Here is a 22,132-nt window from a genome sequence, read left to right as displayed (position 1 = left end):
GATTTGGCTATTGTGCTGCTATAAACATGGGTCTACATATACCACTATGGTATGATGATTTTAGATCTTTTGGGAAAATACCCAGAAGAGGGATAGCTGAGTTTAATAGGATCTCCAGTTTTAGATTTTTGAGTTGTCTCTACACTGATTTCCATAGTGGTTGTACCAGTATACAGTCTGACCAACAGTGGAGAAGGGTTCCTTTTCTCCCCACAGTCTCTCCAGAAATTGTTTTCAGTTGATTTCTTTATTGTAGCCATTCTTTTTCAGGTGAGATGATATCTCCATGTCATTTTAATTTGCATTTCTCAAATGGACAGTCCTGTGAATACATTTTTTCATGTATTTGTTTGCCACATATTTCTTCCCCTAAGAAGTATGTATTCACATCAGATGCCCATTCTTAGACTGAGTCTTTAAATTTTGGGGATGTAATTTTTCTCAGTTCTTTATAGATTCTTTTTTTCCATAATTTTATTGAGAAATAAGTAGCAATGAGACAGTTTCAAATCAAATTGGTAGGGGAGTTCCAATAAACACATTGCATACTGCCTTCCTAGTGGTTATTTGTTGTATAAGATGCAGACATGATATCCTATTTTCAAACACTATTAGAACAAATCCCTCTATTCATTGAAGTAAGAGAATGTAGCTATATATCTACCCTACCCCATTTGAATACACAGATACAAAATGGGCATTCATCTGTATCCTCTTTTTTTGTTTAGTTCCATCATTTAATTATTATACATGTGTGAACTCAGCAAAATATAGCATAATAGTCCACTTGTCCAAAATAGTATTGGGTCTTCTGCTTGACTGACAATGTCAGAAGTTGTTGACCTGAGTCCCCTACAGCTCAACATAACAACATGGCTTTACTCCTTATACTTCATTTTCCTACTTTTCTGCTGGATAGTTAACACTAAGATAAACCAAGACCTATGTAACAAGAACTGTAGCTCTTGTATCTGATAAGGTCAGTCAAATCCCCTCAGGATTTATCCTGTAACCCCGTACCTCAGTTTGTAGATCCTTTGTCAGTGTCAGCCCTGTGGATGAGTCACGGCCATTGCTTGGCCAATTTACTCTCTGTGAAAGCCTGAGAGAATATTTTCCCTCCATGTGACTCTGCTTAGGCAAACTCTACAGCAATCACTTTCCTCTGTGGGCCCATAATCTCCTTGATCAGAAAATTTGGGACACAACTGAGTTACATGATGTTATAGTACAAAATCTCCTATGTCCTGAGTCTTAATTGACCTTAGAAGACTAGGGCCAAAATGTTGGCTTTCCTTGTGGATCTCCTTTTTTGTCTAATTTTTGGTCTGCAAACTTAGGTTATTAACCCTCCAAAAGAGAAGCTTATTGTTATTACCATATAACCTATGCTGTTGAGCTTATCCTCACTCTCTGTCTGAATATCAAACATTTTAGGCATAACATGTAACAGGTATTTTTCAACAAGTATTGATATGTTAAACTTTAAGTCCCTACAGAATATGACAAAAAATTTTGAAAATTAAAATATATTTAAAAATAGGAATAAAGAATTATATATGTTTACACATCAGTCCAGAAATCTAAACATATACAACTTTGTAACAGGACAGTCCTGCAACACTCCTTTTCCTGTCTCCTGCCTTCATTCACCACCCCCTTCCTTTTTAAACAATCATCTACCCAAGAGACAGCACAGTAGCAACTGGCATGTCATGAAAAGCAGCCAGTGTTCAGAAGACAAGAATGACAGGCACTCCAAGCATGAACCTACTATTATAAATTACCATCTTCAGTGCAGTTGCTTAGTTTACAGGTGTCAGGATATATAGCTACTCAGGGTGAGAATCCTTCCAATTAACTGCTAGATTCGAAAATCTTCTGAACATTTTCAGGATCATTGTCTTACCCATCTTGTACATATAACTGTGCAGCTTGCCACTGTCATGTTTCCTAGCTTTTCTCTTTGCTCTCTCTTCATTGTCCAGTCCTCAAGTTCTTGCTTTCCTTTTAATTGTATTACACCTTTCTATTTGTATTTCTTCTTTTGCGGTCTTATACCAGGGAAATTATGCAATATTTACACATGTGTGTCTTTTTTATTTCACTTAGGAGTATATCTTTGAGTGGAATCCACTTCAATATCAAGGCTTTGAGTTTATCATTCTTTATAGCTGTGTAATACTCCATTGTATAAAAATACCACGTATTTTTCATCCATTTATCAGGTGATGTGCATCTTGGTTGTTTCCAAGATTTGGCTATCACAAATTGTGCTGCTATAAGCAGAGGTATGCATATATCATTATGGTATGATGTTTTCAGATCCTTCAGGAAAATTCCCAGTAGGGGAATAGCTGCTTTAATGGAATTTCCAGTCCAAGTTTTCTAAAGCATCTCCACTCTGATTTCCATAACAATTGCACCACTCTACATTACCACCAGCAGTAGAGAAGTATTCCCTTTTCCCCACAGCCTCTCCAACATTTGTTTTTTTATTGATTTCTTTATGCTAACTATTGTTTCTGAGGTGAGATGATACTTTAATATTGGTTTAATTAACATTTAACAGATAGATAATGATGTGGAGCATTTTTTCATATATTTATTCGATTCTTTAATTTCATCCTTTGAGAAGTGTGTGTTCATCTCAAATGCCCATTTCTGCATTGGATCTTTAAATTTTGGGGCCCTAATGTTTTTTGGTTCTTTATAAATTTTAGAGAGTAGACTTTTGTTTGACAGAATTATTTGTCAAGGCTTTTTTTTTTACAAATTTATGGGTTGTCTTTTCACCTGGTTGGTAATTTCTTTTGATGTGCAAAACTTCTCAATAAAAGGAGTTCCAATTTCTTAATTCTTTCAAGTATTTCCCTTGCGATTTGATTTTTGTTCATGAACTTTTTGCCTACCCCTATGTCTTCAAGATTTCCTCCTACTTTCTCTTCCAGAAGATTCAGTGTTTCTATTTTAATGTTTAGATCTTTAGTCCATTTTGCCCTTAGTTTAGGGCATGGTGATAGACCTGGGTCAAGTTTGAGTTTTCGGCATGTAGAGAGCCAGTTTTTCAAGCACCATTTGTTAAAGAGGCCATCTTTCTTCCAGTGAGTATGTTTGGCCCCTTTGTCAAAGATAAGTTGGCTGAGTGTGTTCATAGGGGCTTCAGCATCTTCTAATCTATGCCATTGATCCTCAAGTGTATTTTGTTGCCAGTACCATGTTGATTTTATCACAGTAGCCTTGTAGTATAATTTCAAGTCAGGAATTGTAATGCCTCCTGCCTTGTCTTTATTGCCCAGGATTACCTTTGCTATTCTAGATCTTTTCTGGTTCCAAATAAATTTTAGGAACAGTTTCTCAAGGTCTTCAAAGTATGTTGGTGGTAGTTTGATAGGGATTGCTTTAAATGTGTACAGCAATTTTGGGAGTATGGCCAGTTTCACAATGTTGGTTCTTCCTGTCCAGGAGCATGAAATATGTTTCCATTTTCTGAAATCCCTTATGATCCCTTTTTTAAGAGTAGTGTAATTTTCCTTGAAAAGATCTTTCACTTCTTTAGTTAGATTAATTCCAAGGTAATTCATTTTCCTTGGTACTATTGTAAAAGGTATTCTTTCTCTAATGTCCCTCTCAGTGTGTTTGTTATCTGTGTGGAGGAATGCTATTCTCTTTTGGGTATTCACTTTGTATCCTGCTATGCTACTGAATTTCTGTATTAATTCTAGTAGCGTATTGGTGGAGTTTTTCGGATCTTCCAATAAAGTATCATGTCATCTGCTAATAATGATAATTTAAATTCTTCTTTACCTATTCTTATTCCTTTTATTTCTTTCTCTTGTCTAATGGCTCAAGCTAATGATTCCAGAACTATATCGAATAGGAGTGGTGATAGAGGACATCCTTGTCTTGTACCAGATCTAAGAGTAAAAGATTTCAGTTTTTCCCCATTTAGAATTATGTTAGCTCTTGGGTTTTCATAAATGGCTTTTATCAGATTGAAGTAGAGGCCATCTATTCCAATTTTCTGTAGTACTTAGAACATGAATGAGTGTTGGACTTTCTCAAAAGCCTTTTCTACATCCATTTAGAACATCATGTGGTTTTTAGTTTTTGCTTTGTTGATATAGTGTATTACCTTTATAGATTTTTGAATATTGAACCATCCTTGCATTCCTGTGATAAATCCTACCTGGTCATGGTGTATGATTTTCTTGATGATTTGCTGTATTCTATATGCTGGGATTTTATTGAGGACTTTTGCACCTGTGTTCATGAGGCAATTGGCCTGTAGTTCACTTTTTAGTTGTATCTTTCCCTGGTTTTGGTATCAGTATAATACTTGCCTCTAGGAATGATTTTGGAAGGATTCCTTCCTTTCAATTTCATTGAAGTGTTCAAGGAGTATAGGAATATGTCTTCTGTAAATTTCTTGTAGAATTCAGCTGTGAATCCATCCGTACCTGAACTTTTCTTTGTAGCTATGTTTTTTATTATCTTTTGTATTTCATTGGCTGTTATTGGGTTATTGAGAATGGTTATATCTTGTTGATTCAGTTGAAGTAATTTGGAGCTTTCTAGCAATATTTCCATTTCATCTTTTTCTTCTATTTTGTCAGAGTAAATAATCTCAAAGTAGCTATTGATAATCTTCTGCATTTCCACTGGCTCTGTGGTAATTACACCCTTTTCATTCCTTATTGCTTGTGTTTGAATTTTTTCTTTCCTCTTTTTGATGAGGTTAGCTAGGGGCTTATCAATTTTATTTAATCTTTCAAAGAACTAGCTGTTTGTTTCATTAATTCTTTGAACTGTGTTCTTCATCTCAATTGAATTAATTTCTGCTCTAATCTTTATGATTTCCTCGCGTCTTTGTGCTCTGGGTTTGATTTGCTCTTCCTTTTCTAGTTGTTGGAGGTTCAGGATTAGAGTGTTTATTTGTTCCCGTTTTGTTTTCCTAATGTGTGCATTCACAGCTATGAATTTCCTTCTGAGAACTCCTTTTATCATTTCCCATAAATTCTGATAAATTGTGCTTGAATTTTCATTGAATTGTAGATATTGTTGAATTTCTTGTTTAATTTCATCTGTGCCCATTGGTTTCTGAGTAGGGTGTTGTTTAATTTCCATGTTTTTAGTGTTTTTTCTGGTTTGTTTTGTCGTTTTTTTCAAGTTTCATTGCATTGTGGTCAGATACATTATCTGTGCATGGGATAATTTCTGTTTTCTTGCATGTACTTTAGCATGACCTATGGACTAGTATGTGGTCAATTTTAGAACATGACCCACGTGCAGCTGAAAAAAATGTGTGTTTATCTATGGTTGGGTGGAACACTGTGTATATGTCCACTAAGTCCATTTGTTCTAATCTCTGGTTCAGCTCTGCTACTTCTGTGCCAATTTTTTGTCTGGTTGACCTATCTTTTTGGGATAAGGGGGTGGTAAATACTCTTTTTAAGATTTGGTATTAGATATTAGATTTTTCATACCATTAAGATTTGTGTTATCTAGTTGGGTCCACCCATGTTTGGTGCACACATATTTATGAGTGTTACCTCTTCCTCTTGTATTTTTCCCCTATCCAGTATATAGTAGCCTTCTTTATCTCATTTAATCTTTTTTGGTTTGATGTTCACACTGTCTGAGAATAGGACTGCTACCCCTCCTTTTTTCTGAGGTGCTGGGGCATGTAGTATTGTTTTCCATCATTTGACTTTCAGCCTATGAATTTCTTTATGAGTTAAGTGTGTTTCTTGCATACAGCATATTGTTGGATTTTATTTCCTAATCCACTCTGCCAGTCTATTTCTCTTAATTGGTGAATTGAGTCCATTTACATTGATGATTATATTTGAAATGTATTGACTTATGATTGACATGATTTTATCTTCTGTTGTTTACTCCTTTTCCTCCTGTGTTTGTTTGCCCTATTTAGTGGGTTCCTTCTGTTCTTGTTGATGGAGTTCTGATCTTTTTCATCCCTCTCTAGAGCATTTTTTGTAGTCTGTGTAGTGTTGGCTTTGTCGTCTTGAAATTTATTAGTTGTTTATCATGGATGTATTTCATGTCTCCATCTATCTTGAAAGAGTGTTTTTCAGGGTATAGTATTCTGACCTGGAATTTGTTTTCATAGAGGAAGTACTGTGCTCCATGCTGTTCTTGACGTCATTGTTTCTGGAGATAAGTCTGCCATTATTCTGCTGCATTTTTCTTTAGATGTGATCTGTTTCTTTTCTCTCATGGCATTCAATATATTGTTGTGCTGGATTTCTGGGATCTTGACTATTATATGTCTCAGTGTGTTTTTAATCAGGTTGATGTTACTTGGAATTCTGTATAGTTCACTTATCTTAATGTCATTTTGTTTTCCCATATTTGGGAAGTTTTCTGCTATTACTTCTGCCCATATTCTTTTTATATCATTTGTATTGACTCTTTCTTATTGATCCCTATTAATCTCATGTTGTTCATCTTTGCATCGTCTTGCAGGTGATGAATTATTTTTTCCTGCATCCTACTTGTTTTTAAGAGATCTTTTCTTACTTTATCACTAGCTGCAATGGTGTCTTCAAGATCTGAAACTACCTTCACTTTCACTCAAAAAGTTTTACAAGCTTGTGATTGAGATTTTAAGTTCTCTATATCTCTTTGACTTTGCTTCTTGCAGTCTGTTTGTTTCCTGTATTCCTCAATGAATGATTCCATCATTTTTCTAATCTTTAATTTTTTATTAGTGTCTTCTTGAGAAGCAGTTGTTCTTTGAAAGTAGTTGTCCTTTGTTTTCTACTTCAGAGATTATTTCTGATCTGATTTCCTGTATGTTTGATTCTTTACTTCAGATGCTATTAATTCAGATGTTTCAGCTGTGTGATTCCCATTTTCTTCTGTGCTAGTGTCTTCTGCACTTTTTCTGGGTAGGCTCCGGGCCTGAGACTGCATTTTGCTCCTTCTCTTTGTCATTTTGTATAGCATTGTCCTCTGACCATTGGTGTAGAGCTTTGGTGAGGTTATAAGCTTCCACCTATTGAAATTTGGGTGCCGATCTATGAAGTTTGAGTTCACCCAATTGTGTATGGGTGGATCTGGCTGCTGTGCTCAGCTTCTTCCTGCTGCAGCCTTTGGAAGCAAACCTGTTGTGCTCCTCTGGCAAGATGTTCAGCTCCTGGATTAGCTACATGGTTCTGGCCCCTAGTCTCTCTGCAAGGACTTCAGCTGCAGAGTTTCATCCCAGGCCTGTATGCCAGGCCTGGGCTGGGTCTGGAGGAGTCCAGTGAGCAGGACAGAAGGACTTATTTGCAAGTGGGCCTGTGCTGGGTCAAGAGGGATCCAGCAGACAAAGGGAGCATGGAAGCTGTCCCACACACTTGCTGGTCCTGGACTTGGGCTGGGTCTGGAGGGGTCCCAGGAGAGCAGTGGAAATTCTCACTCACAGGCTGGGCTTGGCCTGGGGTCTGGAGGTGTCCAGAGAGTGCGGCAGAAGTTCTCACTGACAGGAGGGGCCTGGGCTGGATCCGGAGGGGTCCAGGCAGTGCAGGGGAGTGCAGAAACTCTCCCACACACTCGCTGGGCCTGGGCTTGACCTGAGTCTGGAGGGGTCCTAAGAGCTCGAGGGAAGTTCTCACTCACGTGCTGGCCCTGGGCTGGGTTTGGAGGGGTCCAGCAGGTGCAGGGGAGCATGGAAGCTCTTCTACATACTTGTGTGGCCTGGGCTTGGGCTGGGTCTAGAGGGATCCCGAGAGCTCGGCAGAAGTTCTCACTCCTGGGAAATTATTTCTGGTCTGATTTCCTCTATACCCTTCTAAAGTTGCTTTTTTACTTCAGTTGCTATTATTTGAGAGATTTCAGGCATGTGCTTTCTAATATCTTCTATGCTGGTGTCTCCTGGGTTTGTTCTAGGTGGGCTCAGTGCCTGAGACTGTATTTGGCTCTTCTTTTTGTCATTTTTATTTCAAAAAGAACTCTTTATTTTGGTTTCTTTGATGCTTTTTTGTGAAAGTTTGATAGTAGGTAGCTATATGACCGCAATCAGAATCTCTCTGTAAATTATCTGTGCTTTGAGTATCTCTCCTGTGTCAGAGATTCTTGTTTTATGTGTGTCCCAAGAGTTTGCTGTGTCTTTTTTATTGAGAGAGAGATATTGGCTTCCATTTGACACTGTCCTCTATCCTTCGCTATAGATTTTTTGTGAGGTTATTACCCTAGCACCTCCTCATATTGTTAACCAAGGGAGAACATGTGGTCAAAGCAGAAGTGGCATTGTATTTACAATAGTAGAATTAGCAATACTAATAACAGCTAGCAATATTTAGAAATTGACAATATTAGACTGGTGAGATTAGCTCTGCTTTTCAAAGTGGCTGCTTAGAGGGAACCATGGCTTGATCCCCGGTACCACATGCCGTGCAGCCTGGCTCCTAGAGCAGGCTGAGCCAGCCACAGAAATAAATAAATAAATAAATAAATAATTTGACAATATTGTGGCCAGTGGTTTTTCACTTTAGACCATAAGAGCAAACATTATAGCTATATAACAAAGCAAATCCTAAATTGGGAATTTGTATTTAAGTTAGTTTCCCTGAGTTCTGTCTGGGCACCTCCCCTGGATGTCTCTGGAGACACTAGGCCAACTAGCTCACCACAGTTACCTCCTATAACCTCTGTGCTGCAAGGATCCTCACCTTAGGTATGGGTCTCTGCCTGGGCCCTCCTGGACCTAGCAGTATGCCTCAGCCCACTGGGTCTAGTTCTGCTGAACTTGAACTTGGCTGGCCGGTCCTGGCTTGGGTCTGGCTGCTGGGTTCAGTGCACACCTTTGGCTGTGCCTTCCTGTACTAGTGGCTGGGCCCCACTGGCTGGCTGCTGTGCTGGTGGCTGCTGTTTCTTTACAAAACATATCACTTCTATTCATAAAATCATTTTCTTTTTTTTGTACTTAGGAAAATTTCCAGATTCATTCCCATGACTGTGAGTTACCATTTTAGAAGCATTGTCCAGACCTTACCTCATGCATTCTCTTTTCTCTAACAATACTTTTTGAGAGGTCTCTATTTCAAGACTTCTTGCCTAAAAAAAACCCCACACACTTTAATATCATACTGTTCATATTCTTCTACACATCCTCTTTATCATTTCCACAAGGCTCAGTGAAAATTTTATTAAAAGTAGAGATCTTGCTGATAGTTTTTATTTCTCCCCCATTCCTTTAATTTCATGATTGTATGTATTATAATTTGTATTTATTTATATAACATGTAACAGGTATTCCATGAAATGTAAATGACAAAATAAATCTGCTACAATTACCACTGTGCCCAAGATCTAGCAAAGTGTGTTCTACTTGCAAGTCACTAAATAAAATATTTAATGAATGAATGAATGAATGAATGAATCTTGAAATCCAAAAGAGAGCTACATCAAAGCTTGAGTTCCTTTCTAGGCAGAATGTTGCAAAATTTCCTTCCTATTCACTAAGGAAATTCTTATAGAAACTGACATTTAGAGAACTGGTTTAGATTTCTTAAGATAGAATCTTCTAAATCATAGCAGAACTATTGCTCGATCAGCCATTTGTACAATGAGTTACTTTTCAAAGCATCTATGGATAGGCATTATTTTCATAGTCTATGTGTTCTTTGGTATTTTGTAAGTAGTACTTAGTATCAAAATAGCATTGGCATCAAATTAGTCCTTTGGTAATATTTGTTCCATAATTTATAGAAAAACTGTTTTGAAAGTCTCAAATAAGTGTAAAGATATAATTCTAAGAAAAGTATAGATGGATAAAATGCATTTTACCTTTTGCAATATGATTTGATTAGAAAACTAGTAAGAAAGAAAATGGTTATTTCTTTGAAAAATGTTGGTTTAAGCAACCTTTTGAAAAATAAAAGGATTATGTAGATATCTTTTAGGGACATCTTTACATTTAAGATCATTGTTATTTGCACTTAGTAAAGTTAATTTGAATAAAATTCTAGTGACCATGTCTTGTGTATGGCCCTTTTCCATCTCAACCACGTGCTGCTTTTATACCCTCAAATTGTCAAGACCTTAGTAAAAAGCTTGTTGCTTCTCCAGTGTCTATTTTTTTTTCTTCCTCCAAATTGTCACTTCAAATATAATCATTAATTCTCAAACTTTGGACAACACGTTCTGAATGGTTTTAAGAGGTAAGGAATATGTGCTTTACCTACAAAGAAATCATAGTATAAAGATTAAAAATCTGAAAACATGTGCATCTCAACATTCACTAAACTAAAATCTAAATGAATCAAAGATCTAAATATGAAAACACAAACACTAAATCTGCTTGAACACGTAAAATTTTTGAAGATATAGTTGTTAAGTAAAGACTTCATAATCAGAACCCCAAATGTACAGGACATATTACAAAGAATCAAAAACTGGTGTTTCATCTTATTAAAAATTTTTGCACAGCAAAGGAAGCCATCCACAGTTAAAGGATCCACAGTGGAAAAAAATGTTTTCAGGTGTTGCTCAAAGGATGTATATCTGGAACATATAAAGAATTGGAAAAAAACCAGGCCCCTAAGTTTGAAGATCCATTCCAAAAATGGGCATCTGAAATGAATATACTTAGGGGCCCAGGGAGTTAGCTCAGTAGAATAAGTGCTTGGCTGGCAAGCACAGGGTCCTGAGTTCAATCCCTGGTGCCACAAAAAAAAAAAAAAAGGAATGAATATACTCTTCCAAGATGAAGAAATACAAATGGCAAATAAATATATGAAAAAATATCCAATATTACTGGTCATTTGCGATGTGCAAATGAGAACAATGCTGAGATTCCGTCTGACCCCAGGAAGACAGGCCATCTATCATCAAGAGGTCAACCAGTGACAAATGACAGTGGGACTCTCCACTGCTGGTGCAAGTACAGACTTGTGCAGCCACTGCAAAAGTAGAGTGGTGATGCCACAAAGGTCTGGCATTCAGTGTCCCGTTTGACATGAGCTTTCCCTTTCTGGGTATCTTCTTGAAAGAATTACAAGCATCACACCACAGTTATGTAGGCACAAACATGTTTGTAGCAGCACAATCTTAATAACTGAATCTTCAGAACAAACCAAATATCCATCAAACAATGAATAAAAAGGGTTCTTTTATACAATGAAGTACTATTCAGCTTCAAAGAAGGGTAAACTGGAGACCTTTCTTTTCTCTCTCTCTCTCTCTCTCTCTCTCTCTCTCTCTCTCTCTCTCTCTCTTTCTTTCTTTTTATTGTATTTGGTACAGTCTTACTATGCAGCTCAGACTCATAGTGGTTTTCCTGTTTGCAGCCTCCCCAGTAATGGGATTACAGGCATGTGCAGCCAAGCTTGGTCCCTTGGCTAGCTCAGTGCACCCAAGGACAGGGCCAGCATGGCATGTGGTGATGGGAATCAAACCCTCATCCTTGCACTTGCCTAAGCAGGCATTTAGTCCACTGGGCCATCTCCCTGGCCCAAGGTACCTAGGGAGGGGGAGCTAGAGAGGAAGAAAGAGAAAAGAATAAAATGAAAACAAATTTTTATAAATAAGGAGGGGAAGAGGGGTTGTAGGTAGGGAGGGTAAGAGAAAAAAGAAAGAGGAACCAAAATATATTCATCTAATAAACTTAATTTTAGAATGCTTAATGTTAAAAAAGAAAATGGTACTATAACCATTAATAATTATAGTTATATCATTTTAAATATATTTTTCAGCCAACAGATTTAAATTAAGTTATATATTTTGGAGATCTAGCTTTGACATCAAATATTGCAATTCTTATATCCCAAAGTCAGGATGCAGATTCCTATCACCTAAAAATTTATTTCTTATTAGACTTAATTATATATTTTACCTTAATTTTATCTCTGCTGCATCGTTTTGTCTCTATAATTTTAATGCTGTAATTCCATAGAAAAGCTCCAATTATTGTGGAAATGTTGGTGGGCAAAGTTTCCAAGTTAGCACCCTAAAGCACTGTCCTACCCATGTGCCTTTTTTAATTACTGTTTTTAGGACCACCGTCAGCTCCTAGGAATGTGGTTTTTAACATCAATGAAACAGCCCTCATTTTGGAATGGAGCCCCCCAAGTGACACTGGAGGAAGGAAAGATGTAACATACAGCGTCGTCTGTAAGAAATGTGGCTTAGACCCTCAGCAATGTGAGGACTGTGGTGGAGGCCTGCGCTTTATCCCAAGACGCACGGGCCTGCTCAACAGTTCTGTGATAGTGCTTGACTTCGTGTCTCACGTCAATTACACCTTCGAAATTGAAGCCACGAATGGAGTCTCTGAGTTGAGTTTTTCTCCCAAGCCATTCACAGCTATTACGGTGACCACAGATCAAGACGGTAAGTCCATTGCTGTTCTCTTGCTCCTTAATTCCTTTTTATGTGCAATATCCCTGAAGGGCTTATTCTTTCTGTATGCGCAATGTGGTGGCATATGTGTATGCACCGTATGTGCAATGAACCACTAAACACACTTGCTAGCTGTTGTTTTGGTTCTTTCCCAAGATGCTGAAAAGTTTTTGATATGAAGTCCTAGCAGTATGGAAGATTATATAAGATGCCTGTCTTTAAAGGGCATATGTCTGTGTTTTGATATCATTCTATCCCAAGGTCTCTCAATGAGTAGGCCCATATTACTTAACAGGGGACATTAACCATGAATAAAGTGTTGGCAAATGAATCAAATTGTTTTTCTGCACCACACAAAGCAAGGAGTAAGAAGTTATTTTAATTATAACTTCGTATCTGTATTATTAAATCATTTCACTGAACATGCAATTTGTAAAAAGTTATTCAGCAGTCTTAAAAATATCTGATAAATTCAGTTAAATTTTCCTTTTATGACACTATAATTTTTTATTGTAGTATACCTGGCACAAGCTCTCATGATTTTATGAGTATGCACTCTCTTTAACTCACTTATGATTATATTGCAAAGCACAGTACAGAAAAGGCTTCAGGGATTTGAAATACCTTATAGGAAGTGTTCAGAAATGATATGGTTGCACACATGATTGTCATACAGCAAAAGGCATCATAAATGGCCAGCTATACATGCTATAAACTTATAGAGACAAATCTAGTTTTACATACTGTATTGGTTAGCTATAGTAGATATAACAATTACCACAGCCCATGGCTTAAAATCTAGAAATTTCTATTGTTATCCAGATCAAGTTGTCTACATATGTGATATCATTCTGGGCCTGCCTTCTTGGATATAGATAGCCATCTTTTCCCTGTCTTCACATCGTGCTTCCTCATCACAAATAATCTCTGTGTTTCAAGCTTTCAAGTTAGGAAAGCACATATGTGAAAATGTAAATATTCTAGGCAAGGATAATATTATAAAATAATGCAACCTGTCGATCTATCACTTATTCTTCCATATTCAAAAAGGTCAAGCCTAATATTAAATTTCAAAGAAATTTATAGACGCTGGAATGTTCTAGAACTGTACATTCCGTCATCATTGTATACCAGCCATAAATAAGAAAATTTTATAATTGCGGGTGGAGGAAGGGATTTTCTATCACTTCACTTGTAGCATCAGTGAGAATTTTCTTTCAGTTGACTGAGAAGCATTTTCCGTAGTTGTCCAATAACACATCCCAATTTCACTGGACTGGGAAGATCACAATAAAAAGGTTTGTCTTATCATTTGTAGGTTGTATATTATTAATTTATACTAGTAGACAATAAGGGTTATTCATAAATTTTCAATGTAGCAAACATAATTTTGAGTATGTTCTTTGTGTAGAATACTATGTAAACTCTTTGAAACTTAAAGTGTGGTGGAGAGTATGATAGCAAATAATTTTTAAAATATGTGATCAGTGCTATTTCCAGCTAAGCATCCCAGGGTACTCAGATTGCTGAAGCATAAGGGTTGATTCTGTCCACGTAAGTAATCACTAAATTAAATTCTGCTCTAAGGGATAAGTAGAATGTTATTGAGCAAAGTGAATTCAAAAGAAAAAAAAAAGAATTCTGAATAGAAAGAACCAAATGAAGGCTGAGAAATGGAGTGGAAGGGGAGCAATGACATGTTAGGGTATTTCACAGAGGTACAGCAGGGTTCCAGGAAGGGACTGAAGGGTTCATCAAAACTTTGGAGACATTTGGAATCATTAAGTAGCTGAAAAAGTTAGGAAACCACCCACTTATGAAAAGATGCTGATATATCATCAGAATGTCAAGTAGAGGAAAGAAAATAATAAGATTGTTAAGAACTTGTTCTTGAATTATAAGTATAAAAATAAAATATTGGAGACTAAAAGTACAGGTAAGTGTATGAATACAGCTCCCTTGTGCGTGCAGTGTAGAACAACGAGGTAGGAAGGTTGCGCTAATTTTCTTATGCTTTAAAGTATCTCTAACTCTTTTCTCGTATGTAGGAAACACTTTAAAAAAATCAGACAACTCAGACTTGTTTGCTGTCTGTTTACAATTAAATAAATGTAAAATTTAGAAAGGTCTTTCTTAATCACTTAGAAGTACTTAGCTGTAGTTAGGAGAAATGTTTCTTGATTATTCTGATTCTAGTTGGATAAATAAGATTATAGAGTTAAGACTATGCCTCTCATAATTAGAAATCTTCTCAATAAATCCTAATTAACTAACTTGCTCAGTCCCTAAGAGCTATATTTGCAGGGTTCTTTTGCACAGTTTGCTTAAGTAGTCTTGAAAGGCATTTCATTTAGAAAGCAACACTTACAAAATGTTTTATTTTAATTTTCACTGCATAATAAAGAACAAAGGTGTACAGCTCAGTGAAGAGTAATTATTGAGATAGTAGATGGTAAAGGAAAATGTTAATCATGGACAGTCAATCTTAAACAAATTTTGTCCATAGAAATTGTGACATGCGTAAAAACATGTAAATACAACGTTCAAAGCAAAAGGCATATTTTGATATTGCCTAACAGGCCTTTTAAATAATTATTATCAAAAGCAAGTTGTCTGATCACTTGCCTCTTACATGTGTATTCCACAACGCTAACATTGCCCGTGGGTGACTAATCTGTAGCCTTGCCGTTTGCTCAGATTTTGATTACAGATTTCATATATTTGCTCTGGCAGCAACCATTGATTAATCTGACCTTGAAGTAGATTTTAATCAACAAAATCTCTATATATATTATTTTTAAATTTGAGATGTCTGTTGATCTATAAGTCACTGCATTTTGGAAATGCAGGCTATTTAAATTGCCAAACTTTAGCATATAGGTAATTAGGGGCCTTGTAAGCCTTCACTCATTTTTATATCTATATATTAATATACTTTAACTCAGGATATTTCTCACAGTTCTTGTTTTCAGAAACTCTTAACAGTGTATATTCTTTTTTTCTAAGAGCTGTGTAACTGTATTGAAAGTAAAAATGCAACAGTATGAATATTTTAAATGTTTGCTAATAATTCCCTGGATACAAGCAGAAGAATGTGATGTTTTTAAACAGATAATAACTGTGGTTTCACCTAGGAGAGAAATGCTGGACTATTTGCATTTTTCATCTCTTGTATATATAAGCAAATTACATATTCAAAAGCTACAGGCATCTAATATTGATATATAAGATTTTCCTATCTCCTCATGAACAGTAATACTCAACTGAAAGAGTATTTTTTATTATATTCATGGAAGATAATTGAAATGCCAGTCTAGTTAATCATTAGTAAAAAACCTTCATGGTCCCACCAAATATTAAATTACAGTAGAGTCTAGATAATTGTAAATTTTATTTTTTTTATTCCTCAGAAGTATCAAATGATTTCTAGGTCTAGCATCTTTTGGTGTTGTGCATTATCTGATAATTGAATAATGTAGTAACGTGCCTGGAGCCTTAAGAATTAATGACTGGGTGCGGCTCGATGATGAAGCTCCTCAGCAGCAGCTACAAAATTGAACATCTGTCCCCAAACAGTCGTGCACCATACTGTACCTGCTACTATCGCACTGGACCATTTCATATTTTTTAGTAATTTACCTTCTCCACATATTGAGAGGTACTTAAAGGCAGGCATGATTTATTGATTTGCAAAATGTCTGAAATGTAAATATAACAGCCCTTTACTCATGTGTGTGTCTGCCTCCCACACAGCCTGTGAAGCTGAGCCTCTGTAGGCTGCAGGAGCAGAGAGTGGAGATGCTCTGTGATAAACCCTAGTACATCCACAGGGTTCATTCAGGTTCAATTAGTAGTTAGTATCTTCCAGAAGTTATTTTTAGTGCTAGGTGTATGTATAAGAATTCAAATGAAAAATAAAAATGATCACTGTTCAACTTTCATAGACATTATATTTTAGTGTAAAATGGTAATACATCCCATGAATAAAAGCTAAATGGAGTAAGAATTTTGAGACAAGATTGTCCAAGCAAACCAAAAGTGCTTCTTTTGATTATATGACATTCGAATAGCTCACGAATTTAGAAGACTATCCTGTGACTATGCAGAAGACTTCCAGGCAGTGGGTATAAAAAGAGCAAAGCCTTAAATTCAAGCAGCAGTGAGTTTGGAAAATAATAAGTAGTATTGCCCGTGCAGTTCTGGCACAGTCCAGATGTCACGCCCAGCACACCTTCTGATGCTGCAGGTGGCCTGGCTCCAGAAGATTTGCACCAGCACCAGGCCACCCTTCCCAGCAGCCATGCTTCCCTGCAAGTGAGCACACATGGAAGAGGACTCTTTGATCTTCGACTTGATTTCAGGCAGTTGATTTTTTAAAGCCATCCACTGTGTTCTCTGCGCAGCTCTCCTGTGCACTCTTTTAGGAAAGATGCCTAAGCATTTTCTTTGCTATAAAATTGTTACACCTTATCGATGTTTTGATTTGATTTCTCTTCTAGTACATCAACAATTTTAATGGCCTTTACTTGTAAAAACTTAGAAAAAAATCCTTTAAAACTTTCAAAACTGTGCCTTGTTAGTTGGTGTTTAAATTTCATATAAATGTTCATAATCATACTCTGCATAACCTGTATTATTGATATCAGGCTTTATTTTATAGAAAATACCTAGCAAACTGTCTAGCCCAACTTCAATACAACTGTATGTTTTGAAAATAGAGACCAATATGATTTCATTAACTAAACTGCCTACAAAACAAGCATTAATTTGAGTAAATGATTCATATGCAATTACTATTAAACAGTTTTTAAGAAAATATCTTCTAGGGCTGGTAAGATACCTCAGCAGACAAAACACCTGGGATTAAGGATCACCAGAGTTCTAGCCCCGGTCCCACATGCTGTGCCAGCCCTGACCCTGGGCACGCTGAGCCTGAGACAGTCTGGGCATGCTGGTACATGCCTTTAATCTCAGTATTGGGGAGACTGAAAACAGGATCACCACTAGTCCAATCTGCATAGTGAGACCTTGTATCAAATACACAAATTAAAAAAATAAAGAAAATATTTTCTAAAAGCCTCCTTTTTGAATTAAAAATTAACTAGAACTGATAACATATTAATGTATAAAAATAAAGCAAAGTGTTTTCAAAGATTGTTGTGATCTCTACCCTAATTTGATATTAGTTGATATTATATTTAATTGTAATGATTGAAAGTAAGTTTTGATTTTTTTATATTATAAAGATAGAAAATAATAAGAACAATGATGCAGAATTTCAAAACAAGATAATGGGAAATTAACAATGGCTGATATATTGCAAAGTAATTAGTCAGATTATAAGATATAGATATGTGACATTGATCAAACAATATAAGCACAAACTGTTCTTTAGTTTTGACCTTTCAATCAAAGTGAAATTCTATACTGTATCTGTAGATTAAAAACAGTCAGATAAAACAGGGACTGGGGAGATAGCTCAATAGAATAAGCACTTCTCTGGGAAGTGCAAGGGTCTGAGTTCAATCCCCGGTTCTGAAAGGAAAAAAAAAAAAAAAAACAGATAAAACTACACAATTTGTGATGTTCAGTAAAAATGAAAATACAGGAGCTGGGGAGATGGCTGAGTGGGATAAGCACTTCTCTGGCAAGCACAAGAGCCTGCGTTCAATCCCTGGTTCTGCAAAAAGAAAAATGAAAGAAAATACAAGAAAAGTGCCATAACGAGGTACTAAAACATAAAGCTCTCTTCTTCAGGCATTTCTGCCTCCCAACTTGATATGGTCATTTCTATTTTCCATTGAATGGCTTTCTAGGTAAAGAAAAAGTAAGATTTCATGGGGGCTGCCCCGTTGCTCAGTTCTTTAAGTGGCTGCTCCGACAAAGCTGTCAGGCTCCGGTTGCTGTGGTTCAATCCCTACAACTCAAGCCAGCTAAACCTGCCCTGAAGGCATTTGGAGCAAAAAAAAAGTAAAATTTCAGATTAAATTTGAATTTTAAAATGTCTTAAGTGTAAATATACTACCACATTAACTCATATGCAAAAATCATCAAAATTACCCAATTTATCTTTTCTATAGTCACTTTAATCCTGATCCCCTGTCCCCATTGGTGTCTCAGAAGACGGAAACAGAGACATATAAGCAAAACTCAGAATGACTGAAAGGAGAAAGGGAGTGCCCTAGACACTGAGCCCAGAGAACACTCCTTATGTGCCAGGGATATTTGAGCAGAAGAATGAAGACATTTGCAGGGCTTAGGGAGGGGGCAGGTGACTCATGACTATTTTCCAACTCTCAACCGAAGGAAGACCCCAGTGGTCCTTGAACTTCTTGAAAACTCTTGTCTACCTGCATGAGTTGGATAAGAAGCCTGTGCCTCCGAAGTACAGCATCTGAAGAGAAGACACAGTCCTCCCTCTCCACACACATCCTTGGCCGAGTCATGTCCAGCAGAGCCAGTCTGCTGCCAGGTGCACAGATAACAGCTGGAAAGAGAGAGCAACTTAAGACTGTTGTCCTTTTCTACAGACCCAACACATTCACCTACTGCAGGTGGAGTGTGGTGCTGATTGCAGGGTTAGGGTAGAGAAGGGAAGACCACATGGCTGAGTAGAGGAGAGTCTGAAGGCAAAACCGCCTCCCACCCCACGGGTATGGGAAAAGCTTCAAGGCTGTCCCTGGCTTCAAGCTCCTGGTACACGTTCCACTGAACCTCACCCAGGAGTGCAAAGCTTAAAGTCAAAAGGCTTTCAGGATGTTTCCTAAGCACTAAGCCCTCCATGGGACCTAGTAGCCATGTAACCACATGAGCCACATACTCTTGAAGGCAGTCTCTAAAATGGTTTACAAAAGCAAAAGCCATGGCCTTTCCAATTAATTTCTGTATATTACTAAGCAAACATAATCAATGGTTATGACAGAAACAAGGTCCCTATTCTGGGGCAGCTACTAACTTTTTAATTCTCTAAGATTTAGAAGTGAGGGTTTGCCTAAGTAAAATAATAATAATAATAATAATAATAATAATAATAATAATACGTTTCCATATGCATTTTCAACTGAGTACTAAAATAGTACACAGTCCTCAAATATGAATAAAGCAATAAGAGTTTGACATATCACCTATTTTATTTTTATGAAAGAATCCCAGTTTGTTTGAGCACACATTTATTTTGTTAGGCAGTAAGTAAGGCTTTTAGTAACTTCAGACTAAAAACAATGTAAAGATTACTAACATTATTTGTTTAATGCTATTCTAGTCATTTTGACTTGTATTAGGCTTAAGGATAGTTTTCATGTATTGGCATATTGGTATTCAGCTGTATGTTTATTGCTAAAATAGTCCCTAACATAAAAAAATGTGATTTTGCCCTCAAAATTAATATATAACTCACTGAAATTGTATGTGTTCGTTCATTTAAATTTGACTCAACCTATGTGTTTAATCTTTATTAGGTGAACAGGGAAGTTCTTTTTTATTTTGTGTTGTTTGTTTTGTCTTTTTGAGGCGGGCCTGCTCTGGCCTTGCATTCACTTTGTAGCCCACGCTGGCCTCAAACTTCACATGACCCCCCCCCCCCGCCTCAGTCTCCTAAGTGCTGGGATTCTAGTATACACTGCCGCGTCCAGCTAGAAAAGTACTTTTTATCCCTTTCCTATTTTTTTTTAATTATATGCTCTTCTGCTGAATCACTACAACTCTAAAATAGGTATTAATTTTTATTTTATAGCAGGAGTGATTGTATTTCAACTTTCCATTTCAAGGCTTTTTTATATAAAGTGAGTAATGGATTGACCAATGTCTACCTAAGACCTCAGGTTTTATTCTAATAACTGTATTTAAGTTAAGTTCTATCTTGTAATTTGATATTTTACAGTTTTTAGCACTTTTTATAAACATAAACAGGTTCATCTGTAGATAAGAATCATACAACTAACCTAGCAGAAATCAAGAAAAGCTGGTTTTGTGAGAATAAATGTTTAATGTGTCGAGCAGTTTTGAGTACTTAAAATGTTAAACTAGTTTTTATTTAGCTATTTTATAAAATGTAAGATATTTCTATTAAGAACAATTAAACAGTATTTGACATAGTACCAAAATAAATAATTAAACTTAACTTATAAGCAATGTACAAAATTGATTCCTAGAATAAATGATATTTTAATTATCCAAATTTTATTAAGCTAACTTCTCCCAGTTCATATTAGTTTTACCCTTTTATTGTCAGGCAATGAGTACTGTATGCTTGAAAGAATTTCTAGAAATGTAGAACTCAGCTCTAAAACATATATATCTTCTTCAAATAAATGCTTTATCCTTTTTCAAAAATAACTGGAACTATTTGCAATCCTCTTATATAGTTTAACTGACTCTTTTAAAGGTGGCTTCTATGTGTCTAACCTCAACCCTTCCTGCTCTTGGTAGAAATGTTAGCCTATTTAAAAGGTAAATAGAAAGATATTACACCACAGGCAGTGGAAGTTGACTTTCCCTGCTTCATCACTCTTCGTAGACAGGAAAACTACTAGTAGAAAATTCCATTGCATCAGTCCTACTTCCTGTTTATGGGTTTATCATCCACAACTCAACTTCATCCACTTTCTTCCAATTCTTGCAGACTGAATGGATGGTTATAAATCTTAAAAGGATCCCAAGAAGAGACAATATATCAGACTAAGTATTCTTCAAGAGATAGATCTCACGTGTATTCTCATGATAATCGCAGAGCTGTGTGGTCATTCACTTAAATAACTGTTATGTAACCTCAGGGCCCCAGAGGAGCGCTGTCCTCTCCAGAGAGTAACAATCATGAAGTTAAGACTTTTTAAAAATTTGAATGTTTCTACCATGGTCATTTTGGTGATAGCAATGGTGCCACCAGAAAAAACTGTGGCAAGGGGAAAAGCTTGTGACCTTAAATAGTGTGCAGTTTTGTTGTTGTTGTTTTGTGGTACCAGGGATCAAACTCAGGACCTTGTGCTTACCAGGCAAGCACTTATTCCACTGAGCTATCTCCCAAGCCCTGCAGTTTTTATAATAAACATTGAGTTCCCATTGTCTCTTACAACTCAGCTTATTAATGTTCACTTCAGGTCTTGAAACTGGTGAATGGCTTATCCTATGAAAATTATTCACTGTTTCAAAACATTTGTATAAATTCATAATTGATATCCTATGTTCAAATATTATAAGGTCTGTGTCCTCTCTCATATAACATATCTAAGCCTAATACAGATAAGCCTGCATAACACATTTTTAAGTATTTACACATTTAGTGCTTTAAATGTGGCATTAAATAAAATAATTATTTTTATGCAAAATTTTGACATGATATATAATAAGGATAAAGCCATAGATATTTAAATTAAAAATCTCATTTAAAATTTATCTTAAATTACTAATTTAATTAAAAGATAAAAATAGATGCTTAGTAAATGTCATGCCATACAGTTTATCAGTACTCTCAAAATAATTTCTGCATTTATGAGAACATAATTAATTTGTATAAATACATATTTGAGATAGATTTTTCATATAACATGTACTTTCCATTACATACTTCTCTCTATCTGAGAACACATAATGTTAGATGAAGGTCTAAAAGTGACCAAATATCACTTGTTTTCTGACAGATCTTTTCATATGACACATTCTTGATAGTGTTTCCTTCTTCACTATGAGGAATTAGGTGAAGTTTAAGTGACCATTCAAGGGCCAGTGAGGACCTTGTGCTTACCAGGCAAGCACTTATTCCACTGAGCTATCTCCCAAGCCCTGCAGTTTT

General features: G+C 36.2%; 1 protein-coding gene across 1 annotated transcript in view; it reads left to right on the top strand.

The window, feature by feature from the left end:
- LOC101565073 (ephrin type-A receptor 6) overlaps positions 1–22,132 on the top strand; it is a 1,186,195-nt gene that overhangs the window by 471,440 nt on the left and 692,623 nt on the right. The window contains 1 exon segment of the mRNA XM_012512596.2: positions 12,001–12,336. Within this exon segment, the coding sequence (XP_012368050.1) occupies positions 12,001–12,336 (336 nt within the window).

Source organism: Octodon degus, unplaced genomic scaffold (assembly GCF_000260255.1).
Source record: "Octodon degus isolate 3935 unplaced genomic scaffold, OctDeg1.0 scaffold00237, whole genome shotgun sequence".
Classification (NCBI taxonomy): domain Eukaryota; kingdom Metazoa; phylum Chordata; class Mammalia; order Rodentia; family Octodontidae; genus Octodon; species Octodon degus.
The sequence above is the reverse complement of the archived record's forward strand: the minus strand, read 5'-3'. Positions and strand labels throughout refer to the sequence as shown.